The following is a 19,450-nucleotide window of genomic DNA, read 5'->3' on the forward strand; positions in this document are numbered from 1 at the left end:
AGGAAGACCAAAAAGATCATCAAAGCCATCAACCACCCAAGCAACGGCCTGTTCACCCCGCCATCATGCAGAAGGCGAGGTCAGTACAGGTGCATCCAAGCTGGGACTGAGAGACTGAAAAACAGCTTCTATCTCAAGGCCATCAGACTGTTAAATAGCCATCACTAGCCAGTTACCACCCGGTTACTTAACCCTGCACCTTAGAGGCTGCTGCCCTATATACATAGACATGGAATCACTGTTCACTTTAATAATGGAACACTAGGCACTTTAATAATGTTTACATTCTGCTTTACTCATCTTGTATGTATATACTGTATTCTATTCTGCTGTAGATTTGTCAATGCCACTCTGACATTGCTCGTTCTAATATTTCTATATTCCATTCTTTTACTTTTAGATTTGTGCGTGTGTTGTTGTGAATTGTTAGATAGTACTGCACTGTTGGAGCTAGGAACACAAGCATTTTGCTACACCTGCAATAACATCTGCTAAAAATGTGAATGTGACCAATAAAATTTGATTTGATTTATTGCACACAGTGTGAGTTTTTTTACCCATCTACATGCATGCTCCCGGCTGCAACAGAGCCTGGGCTCGAACCAGGATCTCTAGCGGCACAGCTAGCACTGCGATGCAGTGCCTTAGACCACTGTGCCATTCGGGAGGCTACTATTTACATTTTTGACAACTTTTACTTTTACTAGTGTACATTCCTAAAGAAAATACTGTACGTTTTACTCCATACATTTTCCCTRACAACCCAAAGTACTCGTTACCTTTTTGAATGCTTTCCAGGACAGGTAAATGGTCCAATTCACACACTTATCAAGAGAACATCCCTGGTAATCTCTACTGCCTCTGATCTGGCGGACTCATTAAACACAAAAGCATCTTTTGTAAATAATGCGTTGGAGTGTGCCCCTGGCTATCCGTACATTTTAAAAACAATAAAATGGTGCCGTCTGCACTGCTTAATATAAGGAAATTTAATTGACTTATAATTTTACTTCCACTTTTGATAGTATATTTTAGCAATTACAGTTACTTTTGATACTTAAGTATATTTAAAACCAAATACTTTTAGACTTATACTCAAGTACTATTTTACTGGGTGACTTTCACTTTTACTTGAGAAACTTTCTATTAAGGTATCTATATTTTTACTCAAGTATGACAATTGGGTACTTTTTGGGTATTACATAGACTTTCAATGTAATTTCTTCAAAATTCCTGGGAAGCAAAGGACCATACTTGCGGCTTTCCGTAAGTTACCCAATTTGACATGAATGAACCTGATAACTTACTGTTCAAACCATATCTGTGGAAACAAGATTTGATTGTCTCAATTACATTCACAGATGGCTCATGATAAGATCATTTGGCTCATTTAAAAATACAAAAAATCAGGGATGCAACTTTTATTGGAGAAATTGCATTTTTGTCCTCCCCAGTTTTATCATTGGAATGTGATACAAAGGGGCAACTTTAGGACCATGCGGACACCTCCAAGCGGTCAGGTAGGCTTTGGAGTGTTTATCCAACTAGATAAAAAAAAATATATATATATATATATATATATATATATATATATAAATAAAAGTACAGTTCCAGGCAAGATTTTAGACACACCTACTCATTCAAGGGTTTACATTTATTTTTACAATTTTCTACATTGTAGAATAATAGTGAAGACATCAAAACTATGAAATAACACATAAGGAATCATGTATTAACCAAAAAAAGTGTTAAACAAATCAATATATATTTTATATTTGAGATTCTTCAAAGTAGCCACCCTTTGCCTTGATGACAGCTTTACAAACTCTTGGCATTCTCTCAACCAGCTTCATGAGGTAGTCACCTGGAATGGATTTCAAATAACAGGTGTGCCTTGTTAAAAGTTAATTTGTGGAATTTCATTTTATGGCAAGAACAGCCCAAATAAGCAAAGAGAAACGACAGTCCTTCATGACTTAAAGACATGAAGGTCAGTCAATCCGGAAAATTTCAAGAACTTTGAAAGTTTCTTCAAGTGCAGTCGCAAAAACCATCAAGCACTATGATGAAAATGGCTCTGAGGACTGCCACAGGAAAGGAAGACAAAGAGTTACCTCTGCTGCAGAGGATAAGTTCATCAGACTTAGCAGCCTCAGAAATTGCAGCCCAAATAAATGCTTCACAGAGTTCCAGTAAAAGACACATCTCAACATCAACTGTTCAGAGGAGACTGGTGAATGAGACCTCCATGGTCTAATTGCTGCAAAGAAACCACTACTAAAGGACACCAATAATAATAAGAGACTTGCTTGGGCCAAAAAACACACTGGAATTCTGTCCCTTGGTCTGATGAGTCCAAATGTGAGATTTTTGGTTCCAACAGCTGTGTCTTTGCGAGACGCAGAGTAGGTGAACGGATGATCTCCGCAAGTGTGGTTCAAACCGTAAAGCATGGAGGAGGAGGTGTGATGGTGTGGGGGTGCTTTGCTGATGACACTGTCTGTGATTTATTTCGAATTCAAGGCACTCTTAACCAGCATGTCTCCACAGAATTCTGCAGCAATACGCCATCCAATCTGGTTTGTGCTTAGTGGGACTATCATTTGTTTTTCAACAGGACAATGACCCAACACACCTCCAGGCTCTGTAAGGGCTATTTGACCAAGAAGGAGTGATGGAGTGCTGCATCAGATTACCTGGCCTCAACAATCACCTGACCTCAACCCACTTGAGATGGTTTGGGATGAGTTGGACCGCAGATTGAAGGAAAAGCAGCCAAAAAGTGCTCAGCATATTTCGGAACTCCTTCAAGACTGCATTCCAGGTGAAGCTGGTTGAGAGAAAGTCAAGAGTGTGTAAAGCTGTCATCAAGGCAAAGGGTGGCTACTTTGAAGAATCTAACATTTTAAATATATTTGTTTAACACTTTTTGGTTACTACAGGATTCCATATGTGTTATTTCATAGTTTTGATGTCTTCACTATTATTCTACAATGTAGAAAATAGTAAAAATAAAGAAAAATCCTTGAATGAGTAGGTGTGTCTAAAATCTTGACTGGTACTGTATACATACACTACCGATCAAAACTTTGGGGTCACTTAGAAATGTCCTTGTTTTTGAAAGAAAAGCAACATTTTTGTCCATTAACACAACATCAAATTGATCAGAAATACAGTGTAGATATTGTTAATGTTGTAAATGACTATTGTAGCTGGAACGGCAGATTTTTTATGGAATATCTACAGAGGCCCATTATCAGCAAACAGCACTCCAGTGTTTCAATGGCACGTTGTGTTAGTTAATCCAAGTTTATCATTTTAAAAGGCTAATTAATCATTAGAAAACCCTTTTGCAATTATGTTAGCACAGCTGAAAACTGTTGTCCTGATTAAAGAAGCAATAAAACTGGCCTTCTTTGGACTAGTTGAGAATCTGGAGCATCAGCATTTGTGGGTTCGATTACAGGCTCAAAATGGCCAGAAACAAAGCACTTTCTACTGAAACTCGTCGGTCTATTCTTGTTCTGAGCAATGAAGGCAATTCCATGCGAGAAATTGGCAAGAAACTGAAGATCTCGTATGCAAAATCGTATGCAAAATATACACACTCACTGGTGCTCACATTACACTTCACAAACTGTTAAAACCACATGATTCACATTGAGCAAATTACATGTTTGTTCCCTCTTTCGAGATATCAATGACATGATGGGATAGTCCTTTAAATAAATAACAAAGCAGAAATCTCCCTCATAGAATAGTTGTTCAAACAGGTGTATCAACATTGATCTGAGTTTTAATGGTTTACACATGGACCATTATGAACATAATTATCACCCTATCTAATACCACTTTCAAGTGCTGCTATATTCCACAATATTTCACCATCCTCCTTCCTTTAGCTTCAGCTAAACCTGTTGCTGGCTTCCTCCTTAAAGCCGTGACTAACCACAGTCCTTGACTGAGAGCCTAATTCAGCCCCAACCCCACCCGCTAACAACGCACTCATCCCAGACTCCGCCTCCCCCTGACAGTCTGCCTGCTCCACTTTCACCTGACCGCCCTGTGAAAAAAATACCTCCCCCTCCTTGAACCCGTAGGCATAACCATCGTCCATGTCAGCAGCCGCTGTGGTGTTACTACTGGCAGCGGCTCCATCATAGCTGGCGGCCAGTCTCTCACAGCGTGCCTGGTGGCGCAGGAAACTATCCCTCCAGATGACCTTCTTCCCACACAGGCCACACTCGTAGGGCCGCAGCCCGCCGTGGGTCTTCAGGTGCTTGGTCAGGTGGTGCTTCATCTTGAAGCTCTTGGCGCACACGGGGCAGGCGAATGGCCGCAGGTTGAGATGCTGCATCTTGACGTGGCGGTCACGCATACTCTTCAGGGTGTAGGCCTTCCCACAGTGGCAGAAGTGCACTTTTCCTGTGTAAGGGGCCCCGGCAAGGGAGATGGAAGAGGAGGAAGATGGGATGGGGGGTGAGGAGGAAGGGGGGAACGGAGCAGGAGATGGGGACAGGTGGCAGCTGGAGGTGGATGTTGGGGTACCACCACCATGGGTCATGTTTGCCCCATTGGGCCAGTTCAACTCTGGGGCCCCCAGGATAAAGTCATTGTCATCAGGAGAGGTAGGTACTAAGGGTCTCTGAGAAACTTGTCCGGTGCCATCCTCAATCTCATCATAGGTTTCCCTTCCAAAGGCACCATCCGCAAATCGGCCAAAGTCCCCTTCCCCCACGTCATCGTCTTCGTCGTCTTCTCTTCTGTAGTCTTCCTCTCCAGCTTGCGGCCTAGCTACTTGCTGAGACCAGGGACTCGCCTGCCACTGCTTTTGGGTAGAGGGTGTAGAAGCTGAGCAGGAGGGTCCAGGAATCACCTCATCTGGTTCCCCAGCATGGGGAGAAGTCAGGGCTGAACTTCTCCCCAACTGTCTCTCCTCTTTCTTCTGCAGCTCCCCTGAGCTCTTTCTCCCCTCTGGCTGTCCTCCCTCCTCACCTTGGTGTACACTAGAGTGGAAGTCTACTGGAGAAATACAAACAGAGTGATGTACAATGGACATAGAGAAATATATAAAGATAGTGTATTTAAGGCACTGGGAGGTGTAAGTGCTTATCCTCTCATAAATATGAGACAAATGTTTAAAGGGACAATCAGCAGTTGAAACAATAACAATGCGAATCCCCGCCCCCGGTTTTGGTAAAAAGCCAAGAGAGCTGCAGGGGCTAGATAAATATAGCCACTCTCAAAAACATACACAGAGATATGGATGCAAGGACTGACCATCCATGATATCAAAAATATAGTTGTAACCATGTTTTGGGGCTATATAGTGTTTGTTTACATTACTTTGTGTACAAACGTTGGAGTAAAACAAGGTTCTATTTTGGCTTCTGATGGGGTACATCTTATAAATGAATGACTTATAAATGAATGATATGTACCCAATGATTATTGAAGAATATAACTTATAAAGAATATATATATACACTACCATTCAAAAGTTTGGGGTCACTTAGAAAATGTCCTTGTTTTAAAAAAAAAAAAAAAATTTAAATGCCTATTAAAATAACATCAATTTGATCAGAAATACAGTGTAGACATTGTTAATGTTGTAAATGACTATTGTAGCTGGAAACGGCAGATTTTTTATGGAATATCTACATAGGCGTACAGAGGCCCATTATCAGAAATCCTTTCACTCCTGTGTTCCAATGGCACAATGTGTTAGCTAATCCAAATTTATAATTTTAAACCAATTTAAAGGCAATGCTCCCAAATACTAATTGAGTGTATGTAAACTTCTGACCCACTGGGAATGTGATGCTCCGAAATACTAATTGAGTGTATGTAAACTTCTGACCCACTGGGAATGTGATAAAAGAAATAAAACCTGAAATAAATCATTCTCTCTACTACTATTCTGACATTTCACATTCTTAAAATAAAGCGGGGATCCTAATTGACCTAAAACAGGGAATTTTTACTAGGATTAAATGTCAGGAATTGTGAAAAACTGAGTTTAAATGTATTTGGCTAAGATGTAAACTTCCAACTTCAACTGTATATATATATACACACACACACACACTGTATATTAAAAAATATATATAAACAAATATAAACACTTTATAAACACATATCAATGTCCAAGTCCTGTTTACATTTCACATTCTAGGACTACTTACCAGAGTGTCCTCTTAGCTCAGGACCCTCCCTCTTCTCCTCTTCCAACTCTTCTCCCATTCCTTCACTTGCTTCAATCACTCTTTCAGTCCCCTTCTTCTCCTGAGGATCTTCCCCATAGCCCTCTCCACTTCCTCTATCCCTGCCATGCAGTTTCTCAGCACTTGGTGGTGCTGCCCTCTGTCTCAGTCTAGCTCTCAGTCTCAATGCCTCACCAGGAAACCCCCCGTGCCTGGTGTGGCTATGGTCCAGTCCTCTCCCATCATGATGGCTTAGGAGGCTGGCTTTGCTGTGGCTGGACATCCACACCTCCTCACAGCTGGAGTAGTCACTCTCCCCAGCAGGGTGGGAGTCCAGCTGTGAGTCAGCTAGGTGCTGGACAGGCATGGACAAGGCTGGCTGGGGTGAGGACCTGGGGTGGCCCCACCTGGGGAACTGATGGGGCCTCCTCCACGTGGCCAATGGCGGCAGAGCATTCTGCACCTGGCCGTAGGTCCTCTTCTCCTTCTCTTTCCCCTCTCTCTCCATGTATAGGCAGTCGGTGCTGCTTGGGGACTGCTGCCTTGAGGAGGCACCGTGGCGTGTGGCAGCTGGAACATCCACAGGGTTGCATTCTGTTGGGGGTCGAGGTCTCTTCAGGATCTCTGTGCATTTGTCAACAATATGCCACATCTGGAGAAAGCTGGCTACCGTTACATAGTTGACAATGTCATCACGCACTATGCTCAGTCGGCCGGTGTAGGCCGAACTCAGGACACTCTCAAAGGCCACAGGGTCCATGACAGAGGGCAGAGACACTGTCGTCACATTCTTCAGCAATACCTGGTGAAAGTGATGAAAAGAAAACTAGTATTTCACAGCTATTTTTCCAGACAACAATGCACATGACAGAGCAAAGACACAAACTACTATTGTGTAGAGACAGGCAAAGACAGACGTCTCTCTCTAATACACTAGTCACGGAAACCCAGACCTAGGCAACAGCAGTGACTAGCCTATGTTTGGGATCAATAACGGACTCTCTTGGTAACTTCGAAAAGGGGTGAAAAAAATTCAGGGGAGGGTCCTCTTCAGATAGACATAGGCCAGTCACATAGGCTAACTCCGCCTTTTCCTCTATGCTAAACTGACGTTTTTTACATACAGAGGTGTAAGCCGGAAGGTTGGTACATTGGCGGAGGCAACCCGAGAGAGACTACTAGTACACACACTCATATGCACACAGACAGACAAACCTGATCGTGAAAGTATGGCGAGGAGGCAGCCAGCACACAGCGGTGGGCCCTGAACACCTGTCCCTGCACCTGGATGGAGAGGTCACAGAGCCGGCCCTCCTCCCGCTGTCGATTCAGGCTGTCCAAAACTGCTGCACGCACACTGGGGAAGCATACTTGGACCACCGGGCCAGCAGGGGCACCAGAGACAATGCAGTCCTGATCCATCGTGCCTAAAGAATAAAGAAGAATAAAATCCTGTTAGCTAGCTAGCATTTACAGTTAGTGCTATCTGGGGATCCTTGGGATGTCACTAAACTCCCTACCCTAAACCATAACCTGAACCCCTTCCCTTGTTGGGTTTTGAGAATGTGAAATATACTTATTCATGTCACTGATGGAGTGCTAAGGTTTAGAGGGTCTACATCAGAAGGGTTATAGGAGGAAGGTATATAGTGGGTGCAACTAAGCTTGGAATGTTTTGAGTGCAGGGAAGCGATTACATGCGGCAGGCATTGATAAGGGGAGACGGGTGGAGATCTTAGAATCTAACAATGTCACTGAGGGAGAGAGGATAATGTATATGTCAGGATATGTTACTGTTAGCCATCAGTGATCCTCTGGGAGGGATCCTCTGGGAGGAGAAGAGACACAGTCTGGTATCAATAACCATGACAGCCTTGAGTTGGGGAGGCGTGAGCACTTTGGGGTAGAGGTCAGGTCAGATGAAGTGAGGAAGAACAGATATCACTAAGGTTCTGTCTAGCAACAGAGATACATTGGCTGTCCATTTGTGGAAGAAGAGACTCAGCCTAGGAGAAAGGGTTAAATATCAGTGCTTGTGTGAAATGTCATTTGTCTGAATTACAGCTGTAACGACTCTTTGGGAATAATTAAACTTGGTTAAGCTTCTGTAGTGTCCGTGAGTTATGTACTCTGAAAATTAGGTTCTAACACCATTTTAAATTTAAACTTCAATGGAGAAGGGTGCAATTGCGGCCCGCAATTCGGGGTTGTTCCTGCATGTTGGCATTCCTGCATCTGCAGGAACCCCTCTTTATACTTCTACTGGTCCATTTTTAACCTAGGACAGGTCGAGAGGTGGGGACGCTCCAGTACAGTAGGTTCCCGTTGGTTGCCATCCGCCAATAAACCCCACAGAAGAAAAAGAGGTGAGAGGTGACAACGGTAGACAGTGTCCTTCGTCCCCCTTCTGTCGGGCATTGTTTTCCTGCAGTTTTGTTAACGACGGCGAGGGCAGGTGTTCGGCCGGCGGGAGCAAAGGACATTGTGTGCTAGCTAGTCCTAGGAAGACTGCGGTACACAGCATGCGGGAACGACACCGTGTTCTCGCTAACTACCAAGTTAGCGAGCACACAGTGTAGCTAACTAGCAAGCTAGCTAGTTAGTTAGCACACAGTGTCGTCCCCACCTCCCGCCTGCTGTGTACCGTAGTAGCTAGCGGGAAGTGGGGATGACCGGTAGGCAGTGTCCTTTGCACCCGCCGGTTGGTCAGGGCAGGTGTTCTGCTGGGGGAAGTGAAGGACACTGGTATCGCCCCGTGCCTCCCGCTAACGTAAACTCACTCACTTTTGTACATCGCCTTGGTCCGTACAATTGACCTTATTTTAGCGCCCCAAAAACGTAAAACTTCCAGATCAACTGTAATGTCAATACCATTGTAAAGCACAATGACATGACACAATGACATGAGCTCCAAGCTGCCCGTTTCTGCATAATTTAACAAGGCAATGAGCTCCGTCGGGTCTTTTTAAAATGGCGGGTGGGGAAGCGAAACTAATGCGTGATAGTGAGAAGGACAGATGTCGTGTGGGAAAACTTTTTTTCACTCGATCTGTCCAACTTATCACCTCATCGCCTCTAAAATATAAATAAAACACTATAAAGAGTTTATATACAGTGGGGCAAAAAAGTATTTAGTCAGCCACCAATTGTGCAAGTTCTCCCACTTAAAAAGATGAGAGAGGCCTAATGTAATTTTCATCATAGGTACACTTCAACTATGACAGACAAAATGAGGGGAAAAAATCCAGAAAATCACATTGTAGGATTTTTTATGAATTTATTTGCAAATTATGGTGGAAAATAAGTATTTGGTCACCTACAAACAAGCAAGATTTCTGGCTCTTACAGACCTGTAACTTCCTCTTTAAGAGGCTCCTCTGTCCTCCACTCGTTACCTGTATTAAAGGCACCTGTTTGAACTTGTTATCAGTATAAAAGACACCTGTCCACAACCTCAAACAGTCACACTCCAAACTATTTTGGACGCAGTATTTGCAGCATATCTCACTGCACTGCAATCTTTTTTTTGTAAGGGCGGGCTGGATAAGCTGAAGTGGACTCGGTCCTAGTACCATTAGCCGGAACACAGAGTAATATGATTCTGCCGGATTCGGGAAGAGCTTTATAAAGAAGACGTCTTTATCTGGTTGTGATCTGGTTATATGATGTCCCGACCAGATTTCAACCAGTAAAAGACGTCTTTATCTCGTCGTATGACAACTGTGCTGCTCGGCCGGGGCTAGCACATGCACAGAACAAATACACTGCTGGAACACCGATTAAGGTGTTTACATGTCCTAATAATTAGAAAGATAGCTCAGAAAACCAGGTGAGTTAATCAGTGTATAATTAATTACTTCCATTTTGACCTTACGCTGATTAAGAGAAGCAGAGTAAGTAGTTTACATGACTATTGCATAATCTGTTAACTGCTATAATCCGTTTAATATCGAGTTATTAGTGTACATGTAAACGTACTAAATGTTGCACTTCACTAGCAATAGCTCAAGTCAAAACAGATAGAAAGGGAGGCTGACAGGTGGAGTAGAGAGATTCATGTAATTTTAAGACCCACATTTTCATCAGGATATTTTCTACTGTTTTTACTTGTCGGCTTTAGGCCTATATAATTTAATTAGTTGACAATCTAATTTATAGGCCTACGGCTGCATTGGCCTATAGGCTATCTCTGAGTAATATGCTCTCATTTCTTTAGCTGCCAATGGATCACAGTGTATCAATTTGTCCATATGGCAGAGGCTAGTGCTCTCTCCAAAGTTTCACTTTAACTTTTTGATTTTTATCATTCTACTTCAGATATACTTTGCCTTGCAAAAGTATTCATCCCCCTTGGTGTTTTTCCAATTTTGTTGCATTACAATCTGTAATTTAAATGGATTTATATTTGGATTTCATGTTTTATTTTATTTTTTATTTAACCTTTATTTAACTAGGCAAGTCAGTTAGGAACAAATTCTTATTTACAATGATGGCCTACCAAAATGCAAAAGACCTCCTGCGAGGATGGGGGCTGGGATAAAAAATAAATAAAACATAAATATAGGACAAAACACACATCACGACAAGAGAAACAACACAACACTACACAAAGAGAGACCTAAGACAACAACATAGCAAAGCAGCAACACATGACAACAACATGGTAGCAGCACAAAACATGGTACAAACATGATTGGGCACAGACAACAGCACAAAGGGCAAGAAGCTAGAGACAACAATACATCACGCAAAGCAGACACAACTGTCAGTAAGTGTCCATGATTGAGTCTGAATGAAGAGATTGAGATCAAACTGTCCAGTTTGAGTGTTTGTTGCAGCTTGTTCCAGTCGTCAGCTGCAGCGAACTGAAAAGATGTGCGACCCAGGGATGTGTGTGCTTTGGAGACCTTTAACAGAATGTGACTGGCAGACTGGCAGAACGGGTGTTGTATGTGGAGGATGAGGGCTGCAGTAGATATCTCAGAGAGGGGGGATTGAGGCCTAAGAGGGTTTTATGAATAAGCATCAACCAGTGGCTCTTGCGATGGGTAAACAGAGATGACCATTTTACAGAGGAGTATAGAGTGCAGTGATGTGTCCTATAAGGAGCATTGGTGGCAAATGGTAAAGAACATCTAGCCGCTCAAGAGCACCCCTCCCTGCCGATCTATAAATTACATCTCCGTAATCTAGCATGGGTAGGATGGTCATCTGAATCAGGGTTAGTTTGGCAGCTGGGGTGAAAGAGGAGCAATTACAATAGAGGAAACCAAGTCTAGATTTAACTTTAGCCTGCAGCTTTGATATGCGCTGAGAGAAGGACAGTGTACCTTCTAGCCATACTCCCAAATACTTGCATGAGGTGACTATCTCAAGCTCTAAACCCTCAGAGGTAGTAATCACACCTGTGGGGTGAGGGGCATTCTTCTTACCAAACCACATGACCTTTGTTTTGGAGGTGTTCAGAACAAGGTTAAGAACAGAGAAAGCCTGTTGGACACTAAGAAAGCTTTGTTGTAGAGCATTTAACACAAAATCCGCAGAGGGGCCAGCTGAGTATAAGACTGTATCATCTGCATATAAATGGATGAGAGAGCTTCCTACTGCCTGAGCTATGTTGTTGATGTAAATTGAGAAGAGTGTGGGGCCTACGATTGAGCCTTGGGGTACTCCCTTGGTGACAGGCAGTGACAGCAGATTTTACACTGCACTCTTTGAGAGAGGTAGTTAGCAAACCAAGCCAAAGACCCCTGAGAGACACCCACAAGAATGGAATGGTCTACCGTATCAAAAGCTTTGGCCAAGTCAGTAAAAATAGCAGCGCAACATTGCTTAGAATCAAGGGCAATGGTGACATCATTGAGGACCTTTAAGATTGCAGTGACACATCCATAACCTGAGAGGAAACCAGATTGCATACCAGAGAGAATTCTATAGACATCAAGAAAGCCAGTCAGTTCATTATTGACAAGTTTTTACAACACTTTTGATAAACAGGGCAAAATAGAAATAGGCCTGTAACAGTTAGGATAGGATCAGCTTGATCTCCCCCTTTAAATAAAGGACGAACCGTGGCTGCCTTCCAAGCAATGGGAACCTCCCCAGAAAGGAGAGACAGGTTAAAAAGGTCTGAGATAGGCTTGGCGATGATAAGGGCAGCAACCTTAAAACTTCTTTGGGGTAGGGGGCAGTATTTTCACGTCCGGATGAAAAGCATGCCCAGAGTAAACGGCCTGCTACAAAGCCTTAAAAGCTAGAATATGCATATTATTAGTAGATTTGGATAGAAAACACTCTGACGTTTCTAAAACTGTTTGAATGATGTCTGTGAGTATAACAGAACTCATATGGCAGGCAAAAACCTGAGAAAAAATCCAACCAGGAAGTGGGAAATCTGAGGTTGGTCGATTTTCAACTCAGCTCCTATTGAAGATACAGTGGGATATTGGTAATGTTGCAATTCCTAAGGCTTCCACTAGATGTCAACAGTCTTTAGAACTTTGTCTGATGCTGCTACTGTGAAGTGGGAGCGAATGAGATGGGAATGAGTCAGAGGTCTGCCAGCAGCCACGACCTGACCATGCGCGTTCACATGAGTTTTCTCCCGTTCCATTTGCTTTTCTGAAGGTTGGAACATTATTGAAGAATTATGTTAAAAACATCCTAAAGATTGATTCAATACATCGTTTGACATGTTTCTACTGACTGTTATGGAACTTTTTGACATTTCGCCTGCTTTTAGTGAACGTGCTTCGTGACTTTGGATTTGTTTACCAAACACGCTAACAAAAGTAACTATTTGCATTCCGACGAAGATTAGCAAAGGTAAGTGAAGATTAATAATGCTGAATTTTGTTGACTGCATAATATGGCGGATATATTTGTGTCTTGATTGGGCTCTGAGGAAGAAGCATTGGGGATAGTCGCATTAAAAGGGGTGGGAGATGAGGAAATGTTGGATGGGCAAGGAGGCATGGCTGAGTCAAATAGGAATCCTGACTTAATGAAGTGGTGATTAAAGAGCTCAGCCATGTGCTTCTTGTCAGTAACAACCACATCATCAACTTTAAGGGACATGGGCATCTATGAGAAGGAGGGTTTATTCTCCAGGTCTTTAACTGTTTTCCAGAACTTCTTGGGGTTAGACCCACAGAGAGAGAACTGCTCCTTAAAGTAACTAACTTTGGCCTGGATAGCCTGAGTGCACTTATTTCTCATTTGCCTGAACGAGAACCAGTCAGCCTGAGTATACGTGTGCCGAGCATTTCGCCAAATGCAACTCGAGGTGGAGTAACTCTGCAAGATCACGGTCGAACCAGGGGCAGAACCTGTTTTAATTCTCATTTTCTTTATGGTGTGTGTTTGTTGACAATATCACTCGAAATATCAAAAAAGAAGGTGAGGGGATCATGCTGATTCTATACCATTTTACAGAGGCCAGTTCATGAAGGAAGGCTTGCTCATTAAAGTGTTTTAGGAAGTGTCTATGACAAATCAGGACAGGTTGTTTCATTGAGCAGCCACTACGAACACAGGCTGTAAAACAGTGATCACGAAGGTCATTACAGAAAACACCAGACTGATACCTATCAGGGATTATTTGTGAGGAAAACATCAAGAAGAGTAGCCTTTTCTGGGTGTTTGGAGTCATACTTTATGGGATTGGTAATAGTCTGAGATCATCACCCCGAGAATACCATCCCCACAGTAAAGTATGGTGGTGGCAGCATCATGCTGTGGGATGTTTTTCATCGGCAGGGACTGGTAAACTGGTCAGAATTGAAGGAATGATGGATGGCACTAAATACAGGGAAATTCTTGAGGGAAACCTGTTTCAGTCTTCCAGAGATTTGAGACTGGGACGGAGGTTCACCTTCCAGCAGGACAAACTGCTAAAGCAACACTCGAGTGGTGTAAGGGGAAACATTTAAACGTCTTGGAATGGCCTAGTCAAATATGAAAGATTGCACGCTCAAGTTTTCTGTTTGTTTTTGTCTTATTTCTTGTTTGTTTTTCTTGTTTGTTTCGCAATAAAGATTGACAAAGATTTTGCATCTTCAAAGTGGTAGGCATGATGTTTAAATCAAATGATACAAACCCCCAAAAATTCGATTTTAATTCCAGGTTGTAAGGCAACAAAATAGGAAAAATGCCGAGGGGGGTGAATACTTAATACTTAAAGAATACAAAACACCAGTCTCAATGTCAACAGTGAAGAGGCGACTCCGGGATGCTGTTCCAACGTGCCATTGGAACACATGAGTGATGGTTGCTGATAACGGGCCTCTGTACGCCTATGTTGATATTCCATAAAAAATCTGCTGTTTCTTGCTACAATAGTCATTTACAACATTAACAATGTCTACACTATATTTCTGATCAATTTGATGTTATTTTAATGGACAAAAAAAAATGCTTTTCTTTCAAAAACAAGGACATTTCTAAGTGACCCCAAACTTTTGAACGGTTGTGTACATACTTGAATTTTTGCATTTAACTTTCTTTTTTTAAGACTGCCAAACTGTCCTCAATTGGGAAACCTCTGACAGGAACAATGTCCTCAGGATTATGGAGCGGTGTGTTTATAAAAAGTTGTTTGAATTACAACATATATTAGGATTCAGCAAAACTTGACCATTTAGAGAGGAGTTAAACATTTCCATTATCCAACTGTCTAAATTTGATATCTTCTTAAAATGTTTCAGATTGATGACCAATGAATTAATATACCACTTCAATATGAAGGGACAAAGGAGCAAACATGCTGTTGCTATCACTTTTAGTACTGTAGATTATGACTGTTAAAGATATTTTACTGTGCGTTACCGTTATGTCGTGTCCTGCATGCCCACATGATGCCAATCATCTTTTTATTTAACATTTTTTAGACTTACAGTGTCATGAAAAGCCAAAAAACTCAGAAGGTTGATGTGTTGCGGGCCCTCTGGAAATTCCCGAAATGTGCCCCTAAGTCATGTTGGAGAAGGACGCAAAGTACGAGCAAGTTGCTCTTTTTTAAAGACATCTCTAAGCTATAACTGCCACAAAACTCAACTAGTACCATGGAAATAGTTTTAGTCAGCTGAGTCTACAAAGTTCCTTCAAGAATCTCCTTTCTAGTTTGCTTATAAAATCTCAAATTGCTGAAGTTGTAATGCGCTGATTCTCTCCACCGCCGATCTGATCCATCACATGACTCTTCAAGAGGGCCACTGCGCTCTAGATCGCCTTCTGTGCTCAGAGTTCCCTGATGAGGATCTACCCCATCACACCACTCTAATTAATCATTAATACAATAAAACAATGGGCCTTTATATACTCACAGTATTTCTATGCATTATGAAACAATTACTGTATGCAGGTGTGCGGAAAATTGTGATTGCTTGATCTATTTTAAATGTAAGAATATGTTGCTGATTAACTTTAATTGGGGACTTTGGAAACAAATAGAAATGTAATGAACAATGTTTGCAATATCCAACTTTATCCTCTGCAATACTTTTTACAAAGGTAGAACCTAAAAGGGTTATTCAGCTGCCCCCATAGGAGAACCCTTTTGGTTCTATATAGGACCCTTTCCACAGAAGGTTCTACATGGAAACCAAAAGGTTTCTCCCTGGAACCAAAAAGGGTTATTCTATGGGAACAGCCGAAGAACCCCTTTGGAACACTTTTTCAAAAAGTGTAGGTAATAAGCTGTAGTCAGGGGGTTATTACCAGTTTATGACAAGGTCTTAACTATGACCTTGAGAGCGTTGGAGAGCGTTGGACTAGTAACCGAAAGGTTGCAAGTTCGAATCCCCGAGCTGACAAGGTACAAATCTGTCGTTCTGCTCCTGAACAAGGCAGTTAACCCACTAGGCCGTCATTGAAAATAAGAATTTGTTCTTAACTGACTTGCCTAGTTAAATAAAGGTAAAACATTTTTTTTTATGTAGGCTACATACAGCGGTCAGAAAATAAACAATATTCTGGTCAGTAAAAAAACATAGAAAAAACATACTTTTTCAACCAGTTTGCGTCCTGAATAAGGCATAAAAAGTTGTCATATTGACTTATTTTCAGCCAGGTTTTGCTCACTGAGAAGCCTCCCTCTTAGTGTGAGTGAAGTGAATTTGAAACAACTGAATGTATGTGTATTAGAAGTAGTTTTCACATGCAAACTTTATATGTCCGAACTCAGAATCAAACATGCTTCCCAAAAATAACATGTTTGCTGTGGTAGAATGTTTATTTTGATTGGCAATTTTCTGCATTTATCAGAGTGCCATCAGGTAGCCTGATTTCAGATGTTTCCATGTAAACAGGATTATTAGGGGAATCGTTCTTGCAAAGCATGTAAACATTTTTATCGAACTATTATATTAATATGACTATCCACAATCATCACATTTTTGTGTGCATGTTGTATCAAATCATCATTGCAAGTTCGCTTGCAGCTACTGCTTCACTTGCAACATTGTATCAACTAGCCTATTCTGTGCACTCAGTTTCCTGGGCCAGTGAGCTCCGGACAGACAGCTGTTTTTATGACGTTTCCACTGGATATATGGGATCATCAGATCAATATTTTGCTCTTTCACTCCGAGACTTGGTAATTATCGACGCAGAGGGAGCGAAACAGGGCCTCTCTATATGTAGCCCATGTATCTGAAGCTGTATGGCCAGAAATAGTGTCATGCCATACTCTTTTGATCCAGGCAGCATCAGATACATGGTCTACACATACTGAGACAGAGGGGCGCTGTTTAGCTCGCTCGGATGCGTATTTCTGTCGGTGCGCGTCTCGGTCAAATAAATTACAATATTTCAATATTTGATTTGGACGGGCAAGGAGGTACGGTAGGGCAGGCCAGACCCCTAAGACCGGCCCATACGCCGACCCTGAGTTTTGGGAACCATCTCGCTCCATCTTCTCCCACTGTCGGCCGCTGGGCTTGCTCTCATCATCATTTGGTGGTGTGTGGAATGGAAACGCCATCCGGATGCTTCAGATTTATACATCCGGTGAAACATTTGGTTATATCTGTGGTGTGGCTAGCTAGCTTGTTAACATTATCTAGCTACATTAGCTAGCTAGCTACAACCAGAAAGGGTTGAAAGGCCCAACGGTAATCTTCGCAGCCCTAAACTGGCGCAAATTCATTGTCAGTCTAATATAGCCAGGAACAGTGAACATTAGCAAGACCGACAATTGTTTATCTAGTCCATTCAACCCAGTGCACTCAACTCGTAGTCAGTAGCTAGCTAGTCAGGCTAGCCAAGTTAGCATGAAACAAAAATGTGTGCAATTCTATTAGCTTCAGTTAGCTAATTACCTCTGTTATCAGGTTCTCCAAACGCGAAACGAGTCTTCAAAATATGCCAGTGATTTCAGCTAAAGCACATTCTTTGCAGCGTTGTTCAATCACTCAGTCCTTCTCGTTAGGTAACGCACACTCAACTCGACACAGTTCCATAATGTCAAGTGGGTGTAGGGTGGGAGTGTAGAGCTTGTCTGTGACTGCCCATCATGTACCAAGTTCCAACCATTGCTAACTCATGTAGCAACCATTGGTAACTCATGTAGTTACAGTAGCACAGAACTAAAATAATTTAGGTTTGGGAAGCTATCTACCCCTCTTTATTTATTGTCAATATACCCGATTCCTAGAACTATCCATCCATCATCAGAGGCTGATAATCATTAGAGGCATGGTCATTAAAGCCTTGGCACTTTTAGTAATGAATGATCTATTTATTAGGAGTTTAGGCCTATCACAATGAACATAATAAAAAGACAAGAACACTTGTGACTGGATGATTTTCATTTAAAGGAATGCGGACTACTTAACCTTTATTCATGATTTTACCATTAGAATATCCCTGTAAAAAGGCTGGCTGCTACATTCTTGTCCCTTTTTTCACCATTACCATAAGCATCTTATCATATAGCCTGTTGTGTCTGTAGGTTTCAGTCATTTTATTGGAGGGTAAATGCAGTTTATTTGCAGAAAAATTCATTGAAAGTATAGGGAGCATTACTTTTTTCACCGCAACCGGCGATCAGCGTTTACCCACTTATTGTTTTTACCACTACATCAATGACCATGTGATGAAGGGACCAGCACACTGTGTGCTTTGAGTTCCACCCATAGACTTAGATAGACATTGCTTTATTGTATATGTCCCATTATGGCGTCTCTGAGAGCATGGGAAGTGCCATTGAGGCCATCTCCATTTTGAAGTAGTCCATTTTCTTCTTCTGCTACTTCTATGAGTTGGCAAGCAAACTGAACGGGTGCATACTGCCACCTGTAGTGTGTTGTTTGAACAGGTATAACGCCACATTTACTGCCACCTGCAGTAAATGTGTTTACTGACAACAAAGCCCTGAGAGAGAGACTACAGGGATTATACTACCAATGTAGCGATATTGTTGGTAACAGCTCCATGGTGTGGCATGAACCAACAACCCTGCCAAGGGTGAGCACACTGTCACCTGCGCCATGAAGATTCAGACTTCTTGGCATATAGTGTAGCAGATCCCAATGAGATCTGGAGCAGTTGCAATCATTTTAAAAGTATTTCCTATTGTCGGGGGAAAGGGAACAATAGCAGAACACATGGCAGTCTCATCTCGCTTAACAGGCCTTCTTCCTGCACAGAGTCACACACAACAAGAACAATCCAAACATAGGTGTGCTGAAACTCCCCATTATGAGTAGTGAGGTAAACTGGGCGCGGTGTGGCTGGGTGCTACTATGGAGCGATTTCAATACCAACAGAAATTGTATTTGAATTCCATAATTTTGAATGATTGCACAAATTGAATCATTAAAATCATATATTGAACATGTGTTTCGTAATTTCAATCGGAATTGAATGAATATGGCATTGTTGTTTTTAAAATTAAATTCCTATTTTAATTGAATAGTCAAGTTCAATATTTATATATTCAGTTTCAATATCGTAGATATTGCATTCATAGTCTTTGTATCAAGTTTACAAACTATCATTTCAAGTTTAGCAAAATGTAATATATTCAACTTCCTCAGATTCAGATTCAGTTTTGAAATTCTGTTCTCTAAATTCAGATTCAAAACCAGAGAAAACATTATAGCCAGGAAAGGTAGAAGAGACCAGATAGACCCAAACACTCTTTGGTAAATAGAAGCTTCTGGCGGTTTCTCAGTTGTGGAAAAAGGACCCAATTGTCATTATTGAGTAAGAGTAGACATCTTAATAGAAAATGACAAGTAAAAGTG

At 41.8% G+C, this 19,450-nt stretch overlaps 1 protein-coding gene across 2 annotated transcripts; it reads right to left on the minus strand.

Annotated features, from left to right (window-relative positions):
- Positions 1–1,406: 1,406 nt before the first annotated feature.
- LOC111955550 (zinc finger and BTB domain-containing protein 22-like) lies at positions 1,407–18,075 on the minus strand. 2 transcript variants are annotated; one of them, XM_023975757.2, is made up of 4 exons: positions 17,522–18,075; positions 7,419–7,630; positions 6,186–7,005; positions 1,407–5,019 (listed from the first exon to the last, which is right to left on the minus strand). In XM_023975757.2, exons 2-4 carry the CDS (start codon positions 7,623–7,625, stop codon positions 3,905–3,907), a joined length of 2,142 nt encoding a protein of 713 aa, XP_023831525.2. In that variant the 5' UTR covers positions 7,626–7,630; positions 17,522–18,075; the 3' UTR covers positions 1,407–3,904. The 2 variants fall into 2 exon arrangements, with proteins under 2 accessions (XP_023831525.2, XP_023831526.1); XM_023975758.2 differs by having other exon boundaries at positions 1,407–5,022; positions 17,522–18,073.
- Between the last annotated feature and the right edge of the window lie 1,375 nt (positions 18,076–19,450).

This window comes from Salvelinus sp. IW2-2015, linkage group LG31, assembly GCF_002910315.2.
Source record: "Salvelinus sp. IW2-2015 linkage group LG31, ASM291031v2, whole genome shotgun sequence".
Classification (NCBI taxonomy): domain Eukaryota; kingdom Metazoa; phylum Chordata; class Actinopteri; order Salmoniformes; family Salmonidae; genus Salvelinus; species Salvelinus sp. IW2-2015.